Source organism: Pseudopipra pipra, chromosome Z (genome assembly GCF_036250125.1).
Source record: "Pseudopipra pipra isolate bDixPip1 chromosome Z, bDixPip1.hap1, whole genome shotgun sequence".
Lineage (NCBI taxonomy): Eukaryota > Metazoa > Chordata > Aves > Passeriformes > Pipridae > Pseudopipra > Pseudopipra pipra.
The window spans coordinates 9,721,782-9,741,907 of NC_087581.1; the positions used below are offsets into that span (position 1 = coordinate 9,721,782).

The 20,126-nt window shown below is 59.6% G+C and overlaps 2 protein-coding genes across 2 annotated transcripts; one reads left to right on the forward strand and one right to left on the reverse strand.

Annotated features, from left to right (window-relative positions):
- Positions 1-1,935: 1,935 nt before the first annotated feature.
- TESK1 (testis associated actin remodelling kinase 1) lies at positions 1,936-14,071 on the forward strand. Its single transcript, XM_064642999.1, has 10 exons — positions 1,936-2,295; positions 9,248-9,369; positions 9,508-9,556; positions 9,801-9,947; positions 10,114-10,196; positions 10,551-10,641; positions 10,863-10,946; positions 11,419-11,508; positions 11,671-11,818; positions 12,060-14,071. Exons 1-10 carry the CDS (start codon positions 2,077-2,079, stop codon positions 13,106-13,108), a joined length of 2,082 nt encoding a protein of 693 aa, XP_064499069.1. The 5' UTR covers positions 1,936-2,076; the 3' UTR covers positions 13,109-14,071.
- Positions 14,072-14,113: 42 nt separating this feature from the next.
- On the reverse strand, positions 14,114-19,884 carry LOC135407715 (B-cell differentiation antigen CD72-like). The gene is made up of 7 exons (XM_064643000.1): positions 18,853-19,884; positions 18,678-18,767; positions 18,368-18,454; positions 17,548-17,862; positions 17,153-17,301; positions 16,665-16,816; positions 14,114-15,771 (listed from the first exon to the last, which is right to left on the reverse strand). The coding sequence occupies exons 1-7, from the start codon at positions 18,935-18,937 to the stop codon at positions 15,633-15,635; spliced, it is 1,017 nt and encodes a 338-aa protein (XP_064499070.1). The 5' UTR covers positions 18,938-19,884; the 3' UTR covers positions 14,114-15,632.
- Positions 19,885-20,126: the final 242 nt, after the last annotated feature.

Here is a 20,126-nt window from a genome sequence, read left to right on the forward strand (position 1 = left end):
AGTTTCTCTCTGCAAGATGCCTTACCAGGATTCCCCATCTCCGCTGCGGTGCCTTGACCCTCAGGGGGCTGCTGCACTTAACTGACAGGGAGAGGCTCTCCTCGTTGCCCCAGATGAGCTGGCTTTGCTCCTCTGAGTGGCTTCCCACACCACTGAGGAGCTGGTCACTGGGCTGTGGGTGCAGCAGGTTTCAGGTACCAGGGCTGAGCCCAAGCAGGCAGGAAAGGCAGCCAGCTGGCTTCCAGGGTGGGAGGGCACAGGCTGCAGCCTCCTACCCCCACAGGCACATGCTAGTCTCTCCTCTCACCCATGAAGCTGCTCCTGTGATTGTGTCAGGCTGCTGAGGCCTGGGAAACCCTAGAATGTAGCCTGTTTCACAGCATGGTAACCCCTTGGCTGCAACAGCCTCCCTGGCACATGCCATCCATCACCCTGGCAGGCTGGAGCAGTACCGGTGAGGCAAGGGATGGCTCAGACCCTGTGAGATTGGGACTGGCAGAGACCTGTCACCAGGCTCTGCCTTCCTACATGTAGGACACTTGCTCTGCACAATCCCACTCCCTTCTGCCGACCAGGAAGAGCAGAAATACCATGAATTTCTAGTGGGGTGGGGCAGGGTGCTGTTCCCACTATAAATAAGTTAGAGGCTCAGTTTCCCTGCTCTAGCCCACAGGGTTATTCTCCCTCCTGGGACAAGGAGGAAAACCCAGGGATCATGGTCCATGGTGTTTTTGCTGTGCTTGGTGGTACTTGGAGTTGAGCGCTGGCCAAAAAATGGAGATACTCTATGCGGCTGCTTTTGCCAGCAGGGAAAGCAGCTAGAGTGGTGCAGGGCATGTGGAGCCAGTCCTACCACACAGGGAAACAGCTGTGGAGCAGGGCAGTTTGGGGGAAGCTGGGGAGTCAGGGTTGTGTCAGCAGCCAGGGAGGTGGCTGAGGCAGGGCTGGGCCAGCACAGTCAGGTGGATGCCAAGGAAAGCGTCAGCAAAATGTGTGAGACTGAGCAAGGGCAGATCCAGCTGCAGAGAGTCCCTGGGCAGGAAGGACGGGACAGATGAGCCTCAGAGCAGGCAAAAGGCCTGGAGGGAGAGCAGGAAGCAGGAGGAAACAGAAGTGGAAGATACCATGAACAGGAGGAATGCGAAGGGCTGCAACAGGCACTGGGCATGCTTTCACTAAGAGCACTGAGCGCTTCCCTGCTCCAGAGGACAGATCCCACCAGCACCAGAACACCATCCAGGCTGGGGTGGGTGCACAGGGAGAATCAGAGCCCCACATCCACAGCATTCATCCAGCATGGTGATGGCTGTGTGGAGAAATACGAGCCCGTATGAGCCTGTATGAGCCTGTTTGAACCCCTGATGAGTGGGGTTTGTCCTGGCACCAGCTGCTTGTATGGGGGAACTGGACTCATGACACTGTATGGGGTGGGGCTCAATATATGGGGAGATCGGATCAGATACCCACAGCTTTTGTCCATCCATCAGGGACTGGGTGTTATCAGGACAAAGAGAGTCCCGCAGCTACAAGGGGCATCCAGGCAGGGCCCAGGGGAGAAAGTAAGCCCCGCATTTATGGTGTGCATCCTGGTGGGACCCAGGGGAGGAAGACTCTCACGCCTGCAGGGCCCACCCAAGGATAGGGGACGGTCAGACCCCTCTGTCCATGGGGTCTGCCCGAGCCGTGCCCCGGGACCTCACAGCTCCCCCTGGCGCCAGGGAGATGCCCGCTCGGTACCGACCGGGAGCTTCTGCTGGCGGGCGCGGACACCGGAGCGGGCGGGCTCTGCCCCCCGGGGCGGGGCGGGCGGGGAGGTGTCTCCGGCAGGGCGGCGGGTCCCAAGGAGTTAAAAGCTGTCCCCTCCCCGGCTCCGCCCCGCCGGTGCCAGCGCTCGGGGCGGTGTAGGCGCAGCGCCGGGCCGCGCCGGGGGTCGTGGGGGCGCCGCCGCCGGGCCATGAGCGCGGAGCGCCCCGGCGCGCCGCCCGCCCCGCTCCGCCGCCGCCGCCTGTAGCATCGCCGCGGGCGCCGGGAGGGCGGTGGCGTCCCGGCCGCGGGGCCGCCCGGGCGGGGATGTGAATGGTGCTGGGGGTGCTCGGCGGGACCGACATGGAGTGGGAGAAGCTGCCGTGGCGGCCCAGCGAGGGCGAAGGGGAGGCGGCGGGGCCATGGCCGGGCTGCGGGCGGCTGCGGCCCTCCTCGTACCGGGCGCTGCGCAGCGCCGTCTCCACCCTGGCGCGCATCGACGACTTCTACTGCGAGAAGATCGGGGCCGGCTTCTTCTCCGAGGTCTTCAAGGTGTGCGGGACGGGAGCGGCGGTGGCGGTCCGCGGGGGCATCCCGCCGGGATCGGGCATCCCCCGGGAGCGCGGCGCCCGGCCGCGCCCTCGGCGGGGGTCTGTGTGCCCCCCCTGCAGCCCCGGCGGCCGGCGAGGCCGGGGGTTGTGCGAGGCGGTGCCGTGCGGCGGAGACTCGGGGAGCCTCCCGGGAGCGCCGTCCCGGCCGGGGCGTTGTGGCTCCATCCCTCCGGGCAGGGGGAGGGGAGCGCCGGCTCTGTTTACAGCCGGGAAGGCTGAGCGCTCCCAGGCGCTGCGCCGTGGGTTGCGGGGGGGGGGCAGGGGGTCGGAGCACGGGTGGGATGCCGGACATTCACAGACCCAGGGACCCTTGTCAAAAGCCTGGAGACCTGACCCCGCCGGGCCCAGGGTGTGCCTGTGGCAGGGGATCCAGGCAGCGTTCGCAGCCACTCCAAGGTGATGTCCGGCGTTGCCAGGCCTGCTCCAGCCAGCGCTGGGCAGGTGGATGTGCCGGGTGCCCCACCAGAGCCTCAAGAAGGTGTCCGGCTGTGGGAGAGGGCTGCGATGCCATAGAGCAACACAGGGCCAGCCCCCGGCTGGGACCCTAGAGCTGCCTTTGTCCTCCAGCCTCTCTGGGACTGTCAGGGTGGGGATGCCTGTGTGTGGCCCACACTCTGGTTGGGGGTGTATGAGTTCTGATGGGGAGCTCAGGGTCCCAACAGTGTGGCAGAGGTGCGTGGTGACAGTACTCTGCCAGCCCACACACACTGCTGCCAGGGCTGAGGGGTTGTGCCTTGCCTGGATGCCACTGCCACCTCTCCCGTCAGAGGGGAGGTGTGTGCATGTGTTGTTTTCAGCCTCGGCATCACTTGAGGTGCCCTAAGCCATTGGGCAAGGACTGCCTTTAAGCAGTGCTTCCCGTGGCTTCATGCCCCTCGAAGAGCAGCTGCGGGCTGGGCACAACCCCCACCACCCCCCACCACAGTCACTGAGGTCACAGCAGCAGTGCACTTGCCCCTTGCGTGGGACCACACTCGTACATGCAGCACAGCTGGGCATCCACATCCCAGCAGGACCCTGGGGTCCCTCTCCAGCCCTGCCACCGCTCAGCAGGGAGACCCTGAGACCCGGCTCTTCTGCAGCCACTGGAGAGGTGTCCTGCAAGGGACCATGGAAGGTGTGCAGAGGGGTCCCTCTCCTCCATGCTCCCTCCTGGAGCTCCCCGCTGAGCCACGACCTCTCTGCTGGCTGGATTCCTGCTATTGATCTCTGGCTTGGAGCACACAGCAGCACTTCGAAGCGGAGGGAGGCATTTAATAATGTCAGGCGTGCATACGGCTCTTTAATAATGGATGCTCCCGTGTCTCAGCCAGGCCATGGTCTCTTCTTGCCTTGCTGGTTTTTTCCTCAGGCTCTGTGGGAGCCACAAAATGCTCCTTCTCCCACATGTTGTTCATGTTCTTGTGGGGCCACTTGCATGTAGGATTTGGGGGACTGGCAGAGGTTGAGGGGCACGAGCATAATCAGGAGCAGGAGTCAATGTGTGTGCATGGTGGCGAGGAAGTAGGGGCAGGAGGGGGCCAGATGGGGCTTTGTACTCATGCAGTGGGTTGAGTCCAAGAGCTCAGCAGGATGGTGGGACAGGCCTGGGATCTGAGCTGGGGTTTGGCCACCTGAGCTTGCGAGAGGGATGGAGCTTGGCAGCCCAGTACCCATTTTCCTCCCACCTCCCTTGTTCCTGCTGTAGCTTTCCAAGGCTGTGGGCACTTGAATCTCCCTCCTGTGTATGGTTACTGGTCCTGCCTCATTCCAGCCTTGGTGGGCGTCAGGGACAGGGAGGGCACTTGGAAATCTCTGCCCCTCTGCAGGTAGCTGTGCCCTGGTGTGCAGCCAAGCTAGGGCCAGACAGGGTGCTGGGGTACCAGCAGAAGTATCTGACTGTCTTCTCAGCATTAAACCCAAGGGACTCAGTGTATGTATGTCCTGGTGTCCCAAGCTAGCCCCTTTGCTGAGCCTTATCCTGCTCCAGCCAAGCACTTTTTTCAGGAAGGCTGTCCAGAGCAAACAAGAGACACCAGTGATGAGAAGCTGCTCTTTTCCATGGTGCTTGTTCATGGTTCCCCATCGTGCTGCAGAGCAGGGCTGTTTGCCTCTGGAGCACCTGGTTCTCATTGCCTTTCCCTGTGTGACTTCAGAGTCACCAGCCCCCCCATTTTCTCAGATACACAGACATTGCAGGAAGCCACCTCTCCATTTCCAATAGACTGAGCAGATGGAGCCAGGTGTGTTTGTGCCAGGCATTTTCTTCAGCCCTTAAACTACTGTTGCATCTCTTCCCCACATCCCTCTCTTACCTTCCTGGGTGCTGTCTGCAGCAGATACAGGGGCTGTGGGCAGCATCCTAGGGGCTGTATCCAGAGGTCTTCACTCATCCAAATCTGCACCTTATGCCCTGATGTTGCACATCTTCTTGGAGACACTGCTTCCCAAGGTGCTCTGCCTATGGTGGTGCTCTGCCCAGCATCCCATTTCCACAGTACCTTGTGTGTGTGTGTGTGTTTGTATGTGTGTGTATGTGTCTGTGTGGATTAGCAGCTCTCAGCATCAACAGAACTCAGGAGAGGATTTTGGCATCACTGTAACCCACCTGTCTCTGCTCACTTCCCCTCCAACCTTTGGGATTTTCTGTTAAGTCCCAATTTTCCAGTGCGACTAACAGCACAATTCCCTCCCTCTAATCAGATGGTCTTCATCTGCCTTGTTTTAGGGAATAATAGAGTGAAGCAGCATGACACAGATGGGTAAACTAAGGCAGACAGGGAGGAGGTGAATTTGCCAAGGTCAGCCAGCTGTGGCAAGGCCAGGAGCAGCCCTGGCCCTGCTATCACCACTCAGAAGTCCCAGGCACTGGAAATGTGTTGTGCTGACTGGCTGGAGACCTGCCGGCACCTCTCCTGCTCTGTCACGGGATGTTCTCTCAGCTTGCCAGTGAGGGCTGGCAATAATTTGCCGCCACAATGCGACACCTGCACTGCCCCAGCTCCTGGTGTGCCCATGGTGCCGTTCCTGGGAGCACAGGAGGTAGGGACTGCTGATGCTCAAACTTTCTCCAGGAGCAGGTGCTGTGTGCACTGACTCTTTCAGTTCCTTGGAGGAAGTCTGTCTTGACTGATTCTGCCTTTTCCTTGTAATGAGCAGGTTTTCCAATCCCACCCAGTTGTGTTATTGGGATTCCCAGGAGCTCCTGCAGCTGTTGCGAGTAGCTGTGGGATCACCAGTGGCATTGCCAGCTCCCTTACCTGCCCTTCTGTCTTTCTCTGCAGGACTGTCTTGGATGAGGGATACAGGATGGTGTCCCTACGTGACTGTGCCTTGTCTGTGTGGGGCAGGGAGCAAGGGAACATGCAGAGAGTGGAAACGTGTGCCAGCCTGTCCCCAGCGCAGGGTGCAGGGGGCTCTGCCTGCTGAGACCTCTGGGTGGGGAGGTGCCAGGGCAGCTTTTCCCTGTGTCTAGACAGGAGTGCCGGCTGTGGGGAGGGAGCAGGCCGTCTGCTTGCTCTGATTAGCATGCTCTTTAAATAAGACTCTAATTTCCGCTGTTAAAAGAGCTCAGATCCCTTGTGCCCAGGCTGGGGCTGCAGCCAGCCTGTCCCATCCCCCAGCCCAGCATGCTGGCGACAGATGGGATGGGGACCCAACATGCCACGGCACCCCAGCTCAGCCACAGTACCCAATGAAGTGCCCAATGGACTGGCCGTGTGGGATGACAGGGAGCATCGGTGAGAGGCAAGGTCTTGCCTTTTTCCTGGGTGGGGGACAAAGTGGCTTGTTCTCCCCCTGCAGCCCAGCACGGCTGCCCGGCTGAGCTCAGCTCTGGGGAATGTGCTGGGATTCCTGGGCACTAAGCCAGAGTGCATGAGAGAGGCAAGAGGGGACGCCGTCCTGGTCCTGCACAGGGAGGCTCTGCTGCCTTCTGCCTTCCCTGGATGTCAGAGAGGGAGGAAACTCCCTTAATGAGGCACTTTGTCCCCACTGGGGTCATGGCTTGCGCACTTCTCTACTACTCCTGCTTCCAGAGGGCAGGCAGGACGCTGGGCTGGTACTAGCACCTGGACAGACTGGGTAAACTGGCCAGCGCATGTGGGATGCCATGGAAAGGCCAAGGGAGCATAACTTCTTCCTTGCTGTCCCAGGTATGGGCTGGACTTGAACCATGAAGCGTGCAGGGAAGGTGGCAGGACAGGGTCTCACAAGTGAGCTCAGGGCACTGGACACCCTCAAGGATGTTGCGCCTCATGGGTGTGTGGCTCCTGGAGTGGAATGAATGACCCTTGGAGTGGAGTCACAGAGAAGGACATCAAGGCAGGGCTGTGCTGACCAGGGGCTCCTGGGATGCCTGGGATAATTCCTGAAGAAGGGGCTTTCACCACACCTTTCCTTCGCCCCCTCTCCAGTCTTAAGGTATCGGACACCACGTGGCTGCACTCGGACCTCACCCAGCCTATTCCAACGGCAGGTGGTTTTTTGGTGAGGAATTAAGCCACGGGCACATCCTCACTATGCAGGGCTGAGTGCTGCCCACTCAGACGCTGCTCCCTGATGCGGGGACGCTGCTGCTTGGGGGGGAGCCGGCCAGGCCCAGGGCACATGGCCACCAAGTGCCAGTGCTGTGCGTGCCACACGGCATTCCCAGCGTGGGCACGTGGCGCCGGGAGCCTTGCCGCCCACAACCGTCCCGGCGGGCATGAGCCTGCCCGCGCCACTGAGCCGGGTCCTGCCGTCTGGCAGCTGCCAGTGGCAGCCAAACTGACCGAGCCAGTCCTGCCAGCCCCACATGGCGTGGGAAGGGAAGAAAGCACTGCTGCCAGGAGAGCTGGGTCAGGAGTGATGTGTTTTGCTGGGCACCAAGCACCAGAGACTTGGCAAGGCTGGGGGTCCCGCTGGCCTTATCCAGGCTCTGGCTTCCTTAGTTCCTGTGGGGAGCTGGAAGAACCGAGGGAAACTCTGCCCACCCCGCTGTGGTCAGGCAGGCCCCCTCCTTAAAGCCTGCACAAAGCCTGTCTGGGAGCCTGGTTTCTGTGTCTGGTGCTGCCCCCAGCTGCCCCACAGAGAGGGATGGAGTGGAGGGAAGGCAGCAATGGTGGGGATAGGGTGGGGGTATCCCTTGCCCTGGATCCAGGTGTGGCCAAGAAGCCCTAGGGCACCAGGATGGGGCTTGCAGCAGTGCCAGGTGCTGCAGGACACTGGTGGGGTGGGCGGGGCAGTGGGCACAGGGAGGACCTGGAGTACCATTTGATGAGGCACTCTGGGCGTTCTGCACAGCAGACACTGTACCATCCTCCTGTGACACGCTCTCCCTGAGCCCAAGAGCTCAACATGCCCAGTGCTCAGCAAGGAAGAGCCATGGGGAAGTGCACCCTCCCTTCTCCCTGCAGCATGTGGAGTGCCAGGATGGGGGTGCACAGTGCCAGGTGTCTGAAATGTCCCCTTCTCACTCATCCAGGGTCCATCCTGGTCTCTGCTGCCAGGTGGCCCCTGTCCGTGGGTCAAGGGTGCCAGCTGGCTGGCCAGGGCTGGCTGGAGGTGAGCAGGTGTAACTGGAGCACAGTGCCCTCAGGCAGGTGCCTGCTGAATTATTCAGAGTCTCTCCATGCACTCTATGAGCTGATGGTGGCAGGGCACTGGCGTGGCCATTGTCTCTCACTTCCCACCCTTCCTGGGGCTGGTTTGGCCCTGGTGCACACAGAAGTGTAGAGACATCTTCATCATAAAGCACTCATTTCCCCCACGCCCTTTGGTAGAGGGGAGCTACTGCCCATCCCGTGGGTATTTGGTGTGGGATAGATCCCCATCGTGGTGTACACCCCAGACAACTGCTCACTGAAGCAATGCCAGCTATGGTGTAGGAAGAGAGCCCTGGCAGGCCCAGCATGCCAGCCTCCCCCTGTTGTGATGGGGCCAGGCTGTGAGCAGGATGCGGGGTGCTGGGGTTCCTGCCTCCTGCCAAGTGCCCATGTTTTGCCTGTGGAGGCAATCCCTGAGGTGAGGGGTGTTGTGAGGCAGGCCAGGGGCTGGCACCAGCACAGCAGCCTCAACCAGCATTGACTAAAAAGGAGAAGAGCAGGGAGCTGACGGCAGCGCTGAGGAATGCTTGTGCCTCCGTGCACGGCTCCATGTGTGCTGGGGGGCAGCTGGGATACACTGGGATGTCCCCCTGATCAGCTGCTGCTCCAGGGTGGGGGCACATACCCCCCCCCCAGCAGCTGCTCAGGAGGGGACCCTCAGCACCGGTTTGGCCCCCCCAGCGCAGTGCTGGGTCAGGGTATCCCGTGCTCTTTCCTTGCCCTGCACATGCCAGGGAGCTGCAGATGCACGGGGTGTCCGTGCTTGGCCATGCTCCAGCTGCTGTTCTTGGCGGGGGACCAGGCCCCCAGCTCGCATGACAGCATCGGGCTGGGGCCAGCTAAATATACAGCTCCTCTGAGCGCTGTGACCTGCCAGACTGGGGTCAAGCACTAGGCCAGCATTGGCCACCCCTGGGGCTGGTGTGGAGGGGCAGTGTGTCCCCTCTGTTCTCCACCCCATGTTGGTAGGGTTTGGCTGTGTGGTGCTGACTTGAATAAGCCCTTCCTGGTGCACCCCGATCTGCACATGCCTGTTCTTGCAGTAGAGCTGGGATCACAGCTTATGGGGGCTGTTGTTGCCCCTCTGGGAGGTCATGGCAATGTCACAAACAAGGTGCCCTGGAAGGATGTGGATGTGTCATCGGTACTGGGAGTCCTCAGGGTGCTGCTATGCTGAGAGAGCCCTCCCTAGCCCTAGTGGTCCCTGGGTTGCCCTGTGCCTTGGGTATGTGTGGTGCTTAGCTCCTACCTCTAGGACTGAGGTGGAAGCTGGGTGCAGTCTGGTGCAGGGGGGTTGTGGGACTCAACCTCCTCGACACCCCTCTCCAGGTGCGGCACCGCCAGTCGGGGCAGATCATGGTGCTGAAGATGAACAAGCTGACCAGCAACCGGGGCAACATGCTGAAGGAGGTGCAGCTGATGAAGCGCCTCTCGCACCCCAACATCCTCAGGTAGGACCTGCTCCCCCGCTGCTGGCACCATTGCCCCCCTTTTCCCTAGCCTGGGGGTTTGGAGCTACTGCTGATGCTGGATTAGCTCCTGGGGCTGGTCCCTGCTGCGGCCACCCTCAGGTCCCTTCTATCTCACAGGTTCATGGGGGTGTGTGTGCACCAGGGACAGCTGCATGCACTGACAGAGGTAAGAGTGTGGCAATAGCCATGAATCTTGGGATTCCTGTAAGTGTGGGGATGGGACAATATGACAATGTGATGGGACAATTCCCTGTGGGAATACACTCTTGGCCTGTGGCACATGTACAGGGCAAGGTCTGCTGGGAGGCTGTGCTGTGGGGTGGTTGGAAGATGCTTTAGGATGAGAGATGGGCACCCAGCATTATGGGAGGGGGGATGCAGCGATGCAGTGGACCGGCTCTTTCCATCAGTACATCAACGGTGGGAACCTGGAACAGCTGCTGGACAGCCCTGTGCCCCTCTCCTGGTCCGCGCGTGTCAAGCTGGCCCGCGACATTGCCTGTGGCCTACACTACCTGCACTCCAAGGGCATCTTCCACCGCGACCTCACCTCCAAGGTACAGGATGCTCAAATTGCCCTTGTTGTCCCACACCCACGTGGCTGCCCCAGCCATGGCTGGCTGGGGAGCAGGAGGCTGCGCTGTGCCCGGGCATCCTGGGAGCAGTGGCTGGTGAGGCAGGGCTGGTGCAGTTGGTGTGACAGGGGTCCTCCTGTGCCCCCAGAACTGCCTGGTGCGCTGCGAGGCCAATGGCTACACAGCTGTGGTGGGTGACTTCGGCTTGGCGGAGAAGATCCCCACCTACAGGTGCGTGGAAAACATCCACCTATCTGGCCCATCCCTGGAGTGGGGGGTTTCCATGCCACTTGCAGCAGGAGCTGGGGAGGGATGGATATTTGGGATGCAGCTAAAAGGATAGGGATAAGGGGTAGTGGGGTGGTCCACAGCAGTGGGGACTTTTGGGGCAGATGGACACATTTGGGGTGGGCTAGAAGGGGATGAAGGGTGTGGTGTGGCTGGAGAGAGATGAGTTTGTGGGGCTGTGAGGTTAGTCCAGGAAGGGAGATGGAGATGGTGATTTGGGCTGCAGCAGCGGGAGTGTGAGGAGGTTGGACAGACAGGGGACTGATGCAGCCCCTAATACTCCACCATGTCCCCCAGTGAGGGCAGCGAGAAGGAGCCACTGGCCATCGTGGGCTCCCCGTACTGGATGGCACCTGAGGTGCTGCGTGGGGAGATCTACAATGAGAAGGTGAGGCTCTGTGGCTGCCTTGCGTGGGGCTTTACCCAGGCTTGTGCTGCCAATGGTTTGCAGAATTTGCAGCCCTGGGGACATTTTCACACCTAGAGGGAAGGAACTGGGCTTCCAGAGCCCCTGCTGTGGCTCTCTGGGGAGGAGGAGGGCTGTGGCTTTGCAGATTGATGGGCACATCGAGGCCATGGGGCACTCCTGTGACTCCCCACTCTCTGCAGGTTGATGTGTTTGCATACGGCATCATCCTGTGCGAGACCATCGCTCGTGTGCCAGCTGACCCCGACTACCTGCCCCGCACTGAGGTGATTCTGTGGGATGGTAACGGGTAGGGAGAGTGGTGGGCAGCAGCACCAGGGCTGGGATTGCTTCACCAAACAAGAGAAGCCATTCTCCTGTGTTGAGCAGAGCCCTATATGCAGGAGTTGCCCCACACCTCGGGGCAGAGGTGCTCTGTCCCACTTGCTGGCTGAGGAGGGATAATCTGTGCTGGTAACCTGTCCTTGGAGCCCATAGTCAGCCTGGGTGGGAGAAGTCGACAGTTGGATTGAGGCAGAGAGCAGGAGGCATCTGTGTACCAGCATCTCCCAGCCTTACCCCAGTGTGGGGTGACACCGGGGTGTTCCCTTGCTGTGCCCCACTTGGGGTGCTTCCAGGTCCACAGCCCTGGGTGGCACACAGTCAGCATGGGGATGGGAGCCAGGCCATTTCAGGTACCCTGGGCCATGTGGTCTCCCAGGGGACCTAACTTCACTCTTCCTCCTTTCTCCGTTGCAGGATTTTGGTCTGGATGTCACCACTTTCTGCACTATGGTGGGAATCGACTGCCCAGCCGCCTTCCTCCAGCTGGCTTTTCACTGCTGCAGTGTGAGATTCCCACCTCCATGGCCCTTCCCCACCAGGGCAGCTGGGCAGGACAGGCTGCCTTGCCTGCTCATGGGGAGAGCAGGGAGCTGCCTTTGCTGTGCAGGGCTCCCTGCAGTGCTCAGGCAGGGCACAGACCTGATGGGGAACCTCTCCTGTTCACAGATGGAGCCCACCTCCCGCCCCTCCTTCCTGGAAATCACACAGTGCCTGGAGAGCATCCTGCAGCACCAGCTTGGCACCGAGGGTGCTGGGGCCACCTTCTTCGGCATCGGGGAGAGCCTGCCTACACCTGAGACCTCAGCCACACTCGGTATGTGGGCACCCTGGGGACAGGCCATAGCAGGGTGCAAAAATGGGGGCATGTGAGGTGTCCTGTCCTACCCCATCAGCTGTAGGGGAAGGAGACAGGGGTGTGTGAGGTGTGCAGGATGGAATTGTTCCCTGTTCCTTCCTCAGGGTGCACCCCTGAGTGGTTGTGTGCCCAGCACCCAGTAGCACCCTACATGGGCAGCTGCTGGCAGCTGGTGACACATTCCTGTGCCCATGCCCAGCTGTGGCCAGGATGTCAGCCAGCTGCACCAAGCAGTCACCTCTGCGTGAGTTGGGGACACAGCACCTGCAGCCAGACCAGCACCTATCCCGCAGCCAGTCCGACGTGTTCTCCCCCAAACCACCTGACCAGCTGCAGCCGCTGGAGCCTAATAGTGGGGCCAGGTCCAAGGAGATGTCCCCCCGTGTCAACCCCTTCTCCCAGCGAGAGGACCTGAAGGGGGGAAAGATCAAGCTCTTTGATACGCCGAGCAAGTCGGTCATCTCGCTCACCTTGGACCTGCCGCCCCCCGCCCCGCTCGAGCTCAGCACCACTGTGACGCCCGAGCCTGCCATGGAGGTGGAGGTGCAGTGTGACTTCTCAGCCCCCACCACCAGCCCCCGCAAGTGCCACTCTCTGCCCGCCTCTCCCGAGCTGCCCCACCATGGGGGCCTGGCGCTGGATGTGGTGTCCCCCTATCCCACTGACAACCCCCAGCCCTCCGCCCTCCTTTCTCCCCCAGCTTGGGGACAAGCCTCCAGCCCCAGCTCCAGAGCAAAGAAGCAGCGGGCCTGCGGCTTCGACAGCTCTGAGCTGCCACAGCCCACCCTGCTGCCCCCCAACAGCAACTTCATCCACACGGCATCCTTGGGCACTGAGCCCTGGCAACCGGAGACACAATCCCCCAGCAGGCTCCTCATCAACAACAACCATGTGATGGTCAGCAAACCTCTGGCTTGGGGCAGCGGGCTGGAGCACGGCTCCTCCAAGCTTAGCATCACCTGTGGAGTGGCGCTGGAGCAAACAGAGCACTCGGCCATGCTGCCTGGGCACAACTCTGGTGCCGTGCCAGAGCAGGATGAAGTGCTGCCCTGCCCTGGCTGCTGCGTGAGTCCCTTCAGCTTCAACTTTGCCTCCATCTGCCACCAGCCAGCTCCCAGCCCTCCCCGCTACCAGAACCTCAACTCCGAGACCAAGAGCCTCCTCTGCCACGACAGGGGCCAACACCAGAAAGCCCCGGCGCCAGTGCTGGCTGAGCCCAGGCTGAAGCTGCCGGAGGCACAGTCCTAGTGATGGGGATCCTGGGGAGTGGGGCTGCATCCAGCTGCCCTTCACACCCCTCTGCAGCTGCAGCACTGGGCAATGCAGGAGCCTGGCACATCCCCACGGTCTGTCCTTGCCCAGTGCTTGGTGACCAGCAGCGGCCATTGTGCCATGTGCTGTAGCTGCCACAGCACTGCCCAGGCGCTTGGGCACCCATCCCACCAGGATCAGCCCTGGGGGTCTGCAGGAAGCCCTGGGAGTGGGCTGGGTCTCTTCTGGGGACTGAAGTGCAATAACACCCCTGACCCAAGCACTGCCCCAAGCGGCAGGGCTGGTCCCCCGCGGGGCCCCAGGGCTCAAGCCCTGGATCCAGGACCCCCTTTCTCCAAGGGCTCACCCCTCTGCCTGCTCTTGCAGAGGGATGTACAGTGAGCCTGCTCCTCTGGGAGAACTGGGAGTCCCCTGCACCCCAGTGGGTGAGCGGGACTGGGTTGGGGTAGAGAGGTCAGCGTGTGTATGTGTGTATTTGGGGATCCTGTGGGACTGGTGGGTGTACCCATGTGTATCCACAAGCATGGGGAGCACAGCCAGTTCCTGACATGGGGAGAGGTGGGCAGGGGGCCGGGAGAGGGGCAATGCCCATGGGCAGTGCATGGGGAGGATTGCCAACACTGGGGTTGTCCCTGCCGGCCCAATGCCAAGGGCTGGGTGCTGAGCCAGCACAATGCCTCGCAACTCCCTGCCACACAGGTTTGGGGGCAGGGTGCTGGCAGAGGGGCCAGGTGCCATCCTGGCATCATGGGGATGGGGCCAGTGGGCAGCACGGCCAGGCTGCCAGGCCCCCGGCAAGGGTGGGAGCCGGCTTTCCTCCCTCCTGCATAATGCACTGGTGAATGCAGAACTCTTGTGTTTTTTATTATTATTAATAATTGCTAGTAATATATACCCAGCTTATTTAAAGTGTTCAATAAAGGTTAAATGTCCCAGCTACTCAGGCTTGTGTCTCTTGGATGCACATCAGATGTGGAAGGGGTCCCAGTCCCAAAAGGTTGCACAGGCTTGCCTGGGGCTTCAGGGCAACTCCTCGGGGACTGCAGGCCAGCCTGGCTTAGCCCCAGATCTCAGTGTCCCTTATGTGCCTGTCTCGGTTGAAATGGCTTCGGTCAAATTCCCATTTATTATTTAAGTTCTTTGAGTTCATTCCCTTGAGTCCCTGTTTTTGGTGGTACACAAGAAAGCAAAGAGCAGATGAACTATGTCTCTTTATTGCTACAGAGTGGGTTCAGCCAGCAGACACCTCCAAAAAGCCTGTCTTTAACACCCTTTTGCTCTTCAAGCAAGCTAATTAACACAGAATTAATCAACTATATATGGCCCCACTGTAAACTGAGAGCATTTTCGCCTGATTGAACAGGACTTCCTCTGCTCTCACCTGGCTGCAGCATTACATCAGGGCTACTTTGCTTAATCTTCACATGTGCACGTGTGTAGTAACTATTTAAAGTCCTGATGAGTTGTCTCGGAAAGCATCAGTCTGCTGCAAGTGCCTGAGTTGCTTTTGCTTTGAAACACACAATCACACCATACAACCCTAAAGGTCACTGCTCTAATTTCTAATCAGCAAAAAAAATCCCCAAACGCCAGCGCAGGCGCCGGCCAGTTCATGCTCAGCTTCGCTCCTTGGGCACTGAGGCTTTGCTGAGCCTTTTGAGTGCGGGGTCGCCTGAAAGCTGTAGCCAAGCTGCTCCTTCGATGGGGTCCGGTAGCAAATGCCTGTTGCGGGGAAGGGACTGGCTGGGCGTGGAGCTGTGACGCCCCTGACTCCTGCTCCTTGCATGCCAACACCACACCTCACTCAGCTCTGGGGATGTGGCATGGCTGCAGCGTTGAGTATCAGGGCTTACTCCACTGTGTCCTGGTCCAGGCTCCCCATTGCCCACCAGACTCTGTGCCATGAAGACCCAGGGTGTCCCATGCAGGTGTGGGGCTGGGCTGTGGTGCCCACACTGCTCTGCTGAAGCACATCAGCTGGGGGGCAAACAGCCACTGCTGCCTATGTGATACCCAAGCATTACTGGGCATCCCTGAGAAGGACCTGGGCAGCCGGGGGGGGGGGCAGCAGTCTGTAGGGGGAAGTAGTTTGCCTGAATGGATGGAACATCCCAGGCAGGAACGTAGCAAGGCTGGAGCAGAGGCAGTGCAGGGTGCAGGTGCTGCAAGGGAAGGCGGAGGAGGGTGAGGGTGAGATGTCACCCAGCCTCCAAGACATGCAACAGGGCTGGAAAGGCATCTTGGAAAGGGTTTTCCCCCATTTTGCCCCTTTGCTGAGCCACAGCTTCAGGGAGTCCTCTAGAACTACCACAGACCAGGGCCTTCTATGGCAGTGAAGGGACGGAGGCAGGCTCCAAGGGGCGGGGTCAACATGCCCCAGGCAGTGGCACAGGCTCCCTGCTTTCCTCCATGCATACCCCACAGGCCCCATACACCCCAGGCTCAGCAGAACCTGCTGTGGGCACACTCACCACAGCAATACTGGAGCCAGAAGCCATCATCATTTGAAAGGGGAGCTTGGCCCCGCTGCCTTCTCACAGATCCAGAAGTGCAGGTCATGGGGGCCGGTGCACTGGGCAGGTTTGATGTTTCCACGGCTTATTATGGCACACGACCCATTCGACTTTGACTGCCATGGCCTGGACGGGGAAGCAACACATCAGGGGCTGACACCTTCTGCCCACAACCCCTGCTGTGACGACTGCCTCTTGTAGCTCGAACAGGAGGGGTTGGATGCTACAGTCAGATCCCCCAGTCCTCCCCTAATGATTTCACAGGCTGAAGGCTCAGCTGACAGGTTGCTGCCCTTCCTCAGGCAGGCTAAGAAACGCCTCTACAAAGGGTTTGCAGTGCTTGTGACTCCCCTTAGGCTCCCTCCTGTTTGACTTGGCCTCATTGCTGGACATTTTTTCATTCCTCCGGTGGGGAGAGCCCAGTCCTCCCTGAGGGCACATGGACAGCTGGAGGAGCTGCCCTGGGCTGTGGGTCTACACTGGGTGCAGTCCCCCATTTGGGGGGTGAGGGTTGAAGGTGAAGGGGCAGGCAGTGAGCAGGGGCTGGGTACCCAGCACCTGGCCAGACGGGTCTGTTCCTCCCCACTGCTCTCAGACACAGCAAGAGGAAGCAGCAACAAGCTGAGAAGTGGGTGCACGTGGAGGGGAGGAGCACTCTCTGTAGGCGGGAAGGCTTGATTTCCTCTCCCGGAGGAATCAAGGAGGCACGTGGGGGATAGAGATTGTGCTCAAACACCTTGTCTAGACCCCAAATAAAACTTGCGGTTTCTTTTGTCCACTTTTGCTACCGCCTGCTTCGTATGCCCTGCATGTACACCCCCAAGTCTTCACTTTGCATCTTCATGTCCTGTATGCATCTCACCACACCATTGCACCCACCTTCCCTCAGCCCCTGCTGCTCTGATGCTCTTAGTTTCCCAGTGCCTGTGCCCAGAACTGGGTACTAGTGGGATTTAAAACACTTCCTAAAGTTGTACTGGGGTTGAGGAGTTTTGGCAAGAGGCTGTGCTGCCAGCTACCTTTCATAAAGGGAGCCATCCACCCAGAACCAGGCATCGGAGAGCCCCTCGCCATCTGGGTCCTCTTCCTCCAGCCAGCCATAGTCATACCAGGGGAAGCCGCTCTTCTGCAGTCCTATCCAATATGGGACATCTGCATTCTTCAGGAAGGTCTGGGGAAGAATAAAAAGGGCCTTTTCACATTTTTTCCATGGTACCTATGTATTGCAGTGTTTGCAGGGAGTGATCATCTCCCCAAGGAGACCCTGGGGCTGGAGCTTCTTGGAGCAGGACAACTGAGCAGCCCAGGTGCCCTGTTCCAGCTTGGGCAGCACCAAGGGGGGGCAGAGCCTCTGCTCCATGTCCATCACCAGCCATGTGCTCCAGAGATCAGCCTTGCACCCTCCAATGTTTTGGCATAGCAGGGGCCTCCAGAACAGTGCTAGCCCATCTGGTGACCCCAGGTCTGGATACACCAGTTCCTGCCCTCAGCTCCCCCAGCACCCTACCGGCACAGTCCAGCGAGTCCAGGATTTGGTGATCAGGAGCTGAGAATATGTTCTCTCACACTCATCTCTGCTGTCCTCCCATGTCTTCTTTTCCGAGGAGATGAAGAGGCACTTGCCCCTGTACAGCAGCCAGCCGGAGGGGCAGCAATCTGCGGGCAGGGGCACAGCTCAGATGCTTGATCAGACACAGATGCCCTGGGGGGAACCAGGAACAACCCCACATCTTCCCAGCAGATATCACAGGCTCAGCCTCTGCTCCAGGCATAGCTTCAGCCTCGGACCACCCTGCTCCCACCATGTGACCAAAAAAAGCCAGTGCTCGTGCCTTGGCACTGCACCTGCTGAGGGATGCCAGTCACCCAGGACACCCCATCCCTGCTCCATCATTGCCCTACCTATAGCTGTGCAGGAGCGCAGGACAGCCACAGTGCTCTCGCTGTTGTTGAGCTTCCCCTGCACCTCCTGCATCTCCTTCTCCGTCTTGCCCAGGACCCCCCTGACGTGCCCCAGCTCGGCGCTCATTCTATCCAGCTCCAGCTGGCTGATGTTGCCCTCGTGCCACGCTCGCTGCAGCTCCTCTCTGGCCCACGCCAGCTCCACCCGTGCCTGCTCCAGGCTCTGCTCCTGAGTGCTCAGCTCCTGTGACAGGCGGCCCTGCTCGGCTGCGTGGTCGCGGGAGGCGTCCTGCAGGGTGTGGGTGACCTGCCAGTCTGGGGACAGAAGGGGTGATCTGAAACACGGGCACGGGACAGCCTGGGTGTGGGACTGACCCCATTTGGGGCAGGTAGGATGGGCAGGGCAAGGCAGGGTGTTGTCCATGTTGAATGGGAAAGGATGGGAAGGAAGGACACAGCAGCAAAGCGTATGTTTAAGGGTTGGGCAGGACTTGGGAGAGGAGAGCGGGGCAGGGGCAGGATGGGGTGTGGGACCAGGTACAGCAGGGCAGGGGCAGGCAGGGTGCATAAATATGAGGCTGGGCAATGGGAAGAAAAAGGAGCAGAAACAGAGGGCAAGGTGGGTGATGGGAGGCAGAGGGGATGCCTATCCTGAGAGGGATACAGGACAGCTTGTGGCAGACAGGGAAGAGGGACTCAGCCAGGAGCAGCATGCATGGGCATTCCCCTATTCACTCCATGCTCAACCACAGCGCACCTACCCCAGCACAGCTGCCTCCCTGCCCAAGCCACCCCCAGCCCCAGATGTCCCCTGACTCACAGCAAGCCCCCAGGGCCACAGTGGCCACCAGCAGCAGGCAGATTGTCAGCATCCCCACTGGGATGCACCACCGCCGGGACCAGTGGCCTGCAAGACACAACAGACAACAGACATCACCTGGAGAGCTGGAAAACCCCTGGCAATCCCCCTGCCTACTGCCTGCAGGCAGTGCTGTGGTGGCATGATGGCACAGGTGGCATGATGTGGGCATTTCCTCTCTTAAAGGATGGGAGTGGGAGCACCCCAAAACACCACCCACTACCCATGCCAAGACCTCGCTTGGTGCCCTGGATTCCAGCTGGGTACTCACCTGGGTTGGGCTGGGCCCCGTCCCCGTCCTGCCCTGCCGGCACCGGCTGCGTGTTCTCATGGGGGCTCTCTGCCTCATCCATGCCAAGGGCTGTGGGAGGAAGGCAGGGGAGAGAGGCTGAGTCCATGGGGTTGGGGATGGCAGAGGCAGAGTGGCACGGTCTGTGGGCTCTCACCTGCCTCCAGTGCCTGGCTGGCCATGCTCCGGCCTCCCATCACTTTGGCAAACCTCAGGTCAGCATAAACCATGCTCTGGGCCATGTGGGCAAGTGCTGGGCAAGCCCTGAGCTGTTCAGGCTCCCACTCTGCCCTTGGGGTGCCTTTCTGGGATGGTCCTGCTCCTGGTGATTGCACTGTGTCTCGGAGGTGCAAAGGAGAAGTGCAGCCAGCATCTGCAGAAGCAGAAGTTTGCTCTGCGTTGTAGCAGATGGGACCACTGAAGCACAGCCGCAGGTATCAGCACCCTCTCATTGGTCCCAGAAATATCAGCCCCTCCCCTCCCACGCTCCAGAAGTCCTTGTGGTCCCCCTGGGCACACAGCAGGGCCAGGGCAGCACAGCCTGAGGTCACGGCTGTGGTAGAGCAAGGACCCAAATCCTTGGGTCAGGGGAGAGCAAGGGGGGAGCAGGGAAATCCTCAACACAGGAGCACATTGCCCTGTGGACAGCTCTGTGGAGGGCTGGAGGTCTTCACAGATTCAGATTTTCTCTCCCAGCCTCTGAGAATGGGAATTTCCCCACTATGTAGCGTGTGCCACTGACTCTCATCCTGTTCCTGTTCCCCTCCTAGAAGAAGTAAGCTTTGGCATTGCTCCAAACCTCTCCCAGGCAGTTGCATAGAGCAATGACATCCACCTTGCCTTCCCTGCCTAAGACCACAACCCCAGAACCCACAGAACCTCCTTCTTTGTCCCTCCAGCCTCTCAGCATCTCAGAGATCTCTACTGAACTTCATCCAGAGAAAGACAGGTTTCAAAATGGACACTGAGTTGGGGGCCAGTTGGGCACATCTGGATGCAGCCAGTCCCTGGAACAGGACTGGAGGTGCACAGTGGTGCTGTTGGAGCACGGTGTTACAAGGCTGTAGTGGGTTGGTTTTGTGGATTTTTTAGGCCTTCCTTAGCAACGGGGTCAGAAATCTAAGGAAGTATTCCGTATCATCCCTTTCCGTAACTCAACATATAAAAAGGCACAGATTAGACAGTTCACTCTCTTCTCTCTTCCGGTGGCTGAAGGAGACAGGTCTCTCCATAGACGGGCTTTCCTTGTATAGGCCAGGGCCTGCTGCTCAGACCTGCCATTATCTCCATTCCATTTGAGAGGCATGGGGAGTTAGTTCTGCTGTCTCATTCAGGCAAGTATTTAATTGGTTTTTGTATTTATTCGCTAGCTCTCTATTAATGGGTATATTTGGAGGATATTTGTTTTTAGTTTTTTTCATCCTTGTTTCC

Coding starts and splice junctions, on each gene's coding strand:
- TESK1 (XM_064642999.1), top strand. CDS start 2,077: ATGGTGCTGGGGGTGCTCGGCGGGACCGACATGGAGTGGGAGAAGCTG. Junction 10,947..11,418: donor ACTACCTGCCCCGCACTGAG/GTGATTCTGTGG, acceptor TCTCCGTTGCAG/GATTTTGGTCTGGATGTCAC. Junction 11,819..12,059: donor TGAGACCTCAGCCACACTCG/GTATGTGGGCAC, acceptor GCCCATGCCCAG/CTGTGGCCAGGATGTCAGCC.
- LOC135407715 (XM_064643000.1), bottom strand. CDS start 18,937: ATGGCCCAGAGCATGGTTTATGCTGACCTGAGGTTTGCCAAAGTGATG. Junction 18,455..18,677: donor CGGGGCCCAGCCCAACCCAG/GTGAGTACCCAG, acceptor TGTGTCTTGCAG/GCCACTGGTCCCGGCGGTGG. Junction 16,817..17,152: donor GGACTCGCTGGACTGTGCCG/GTAGGGTGCTGG, acceptor ATTCTTCCCCAG/ACCTTCCTGAAGAATGCAGA.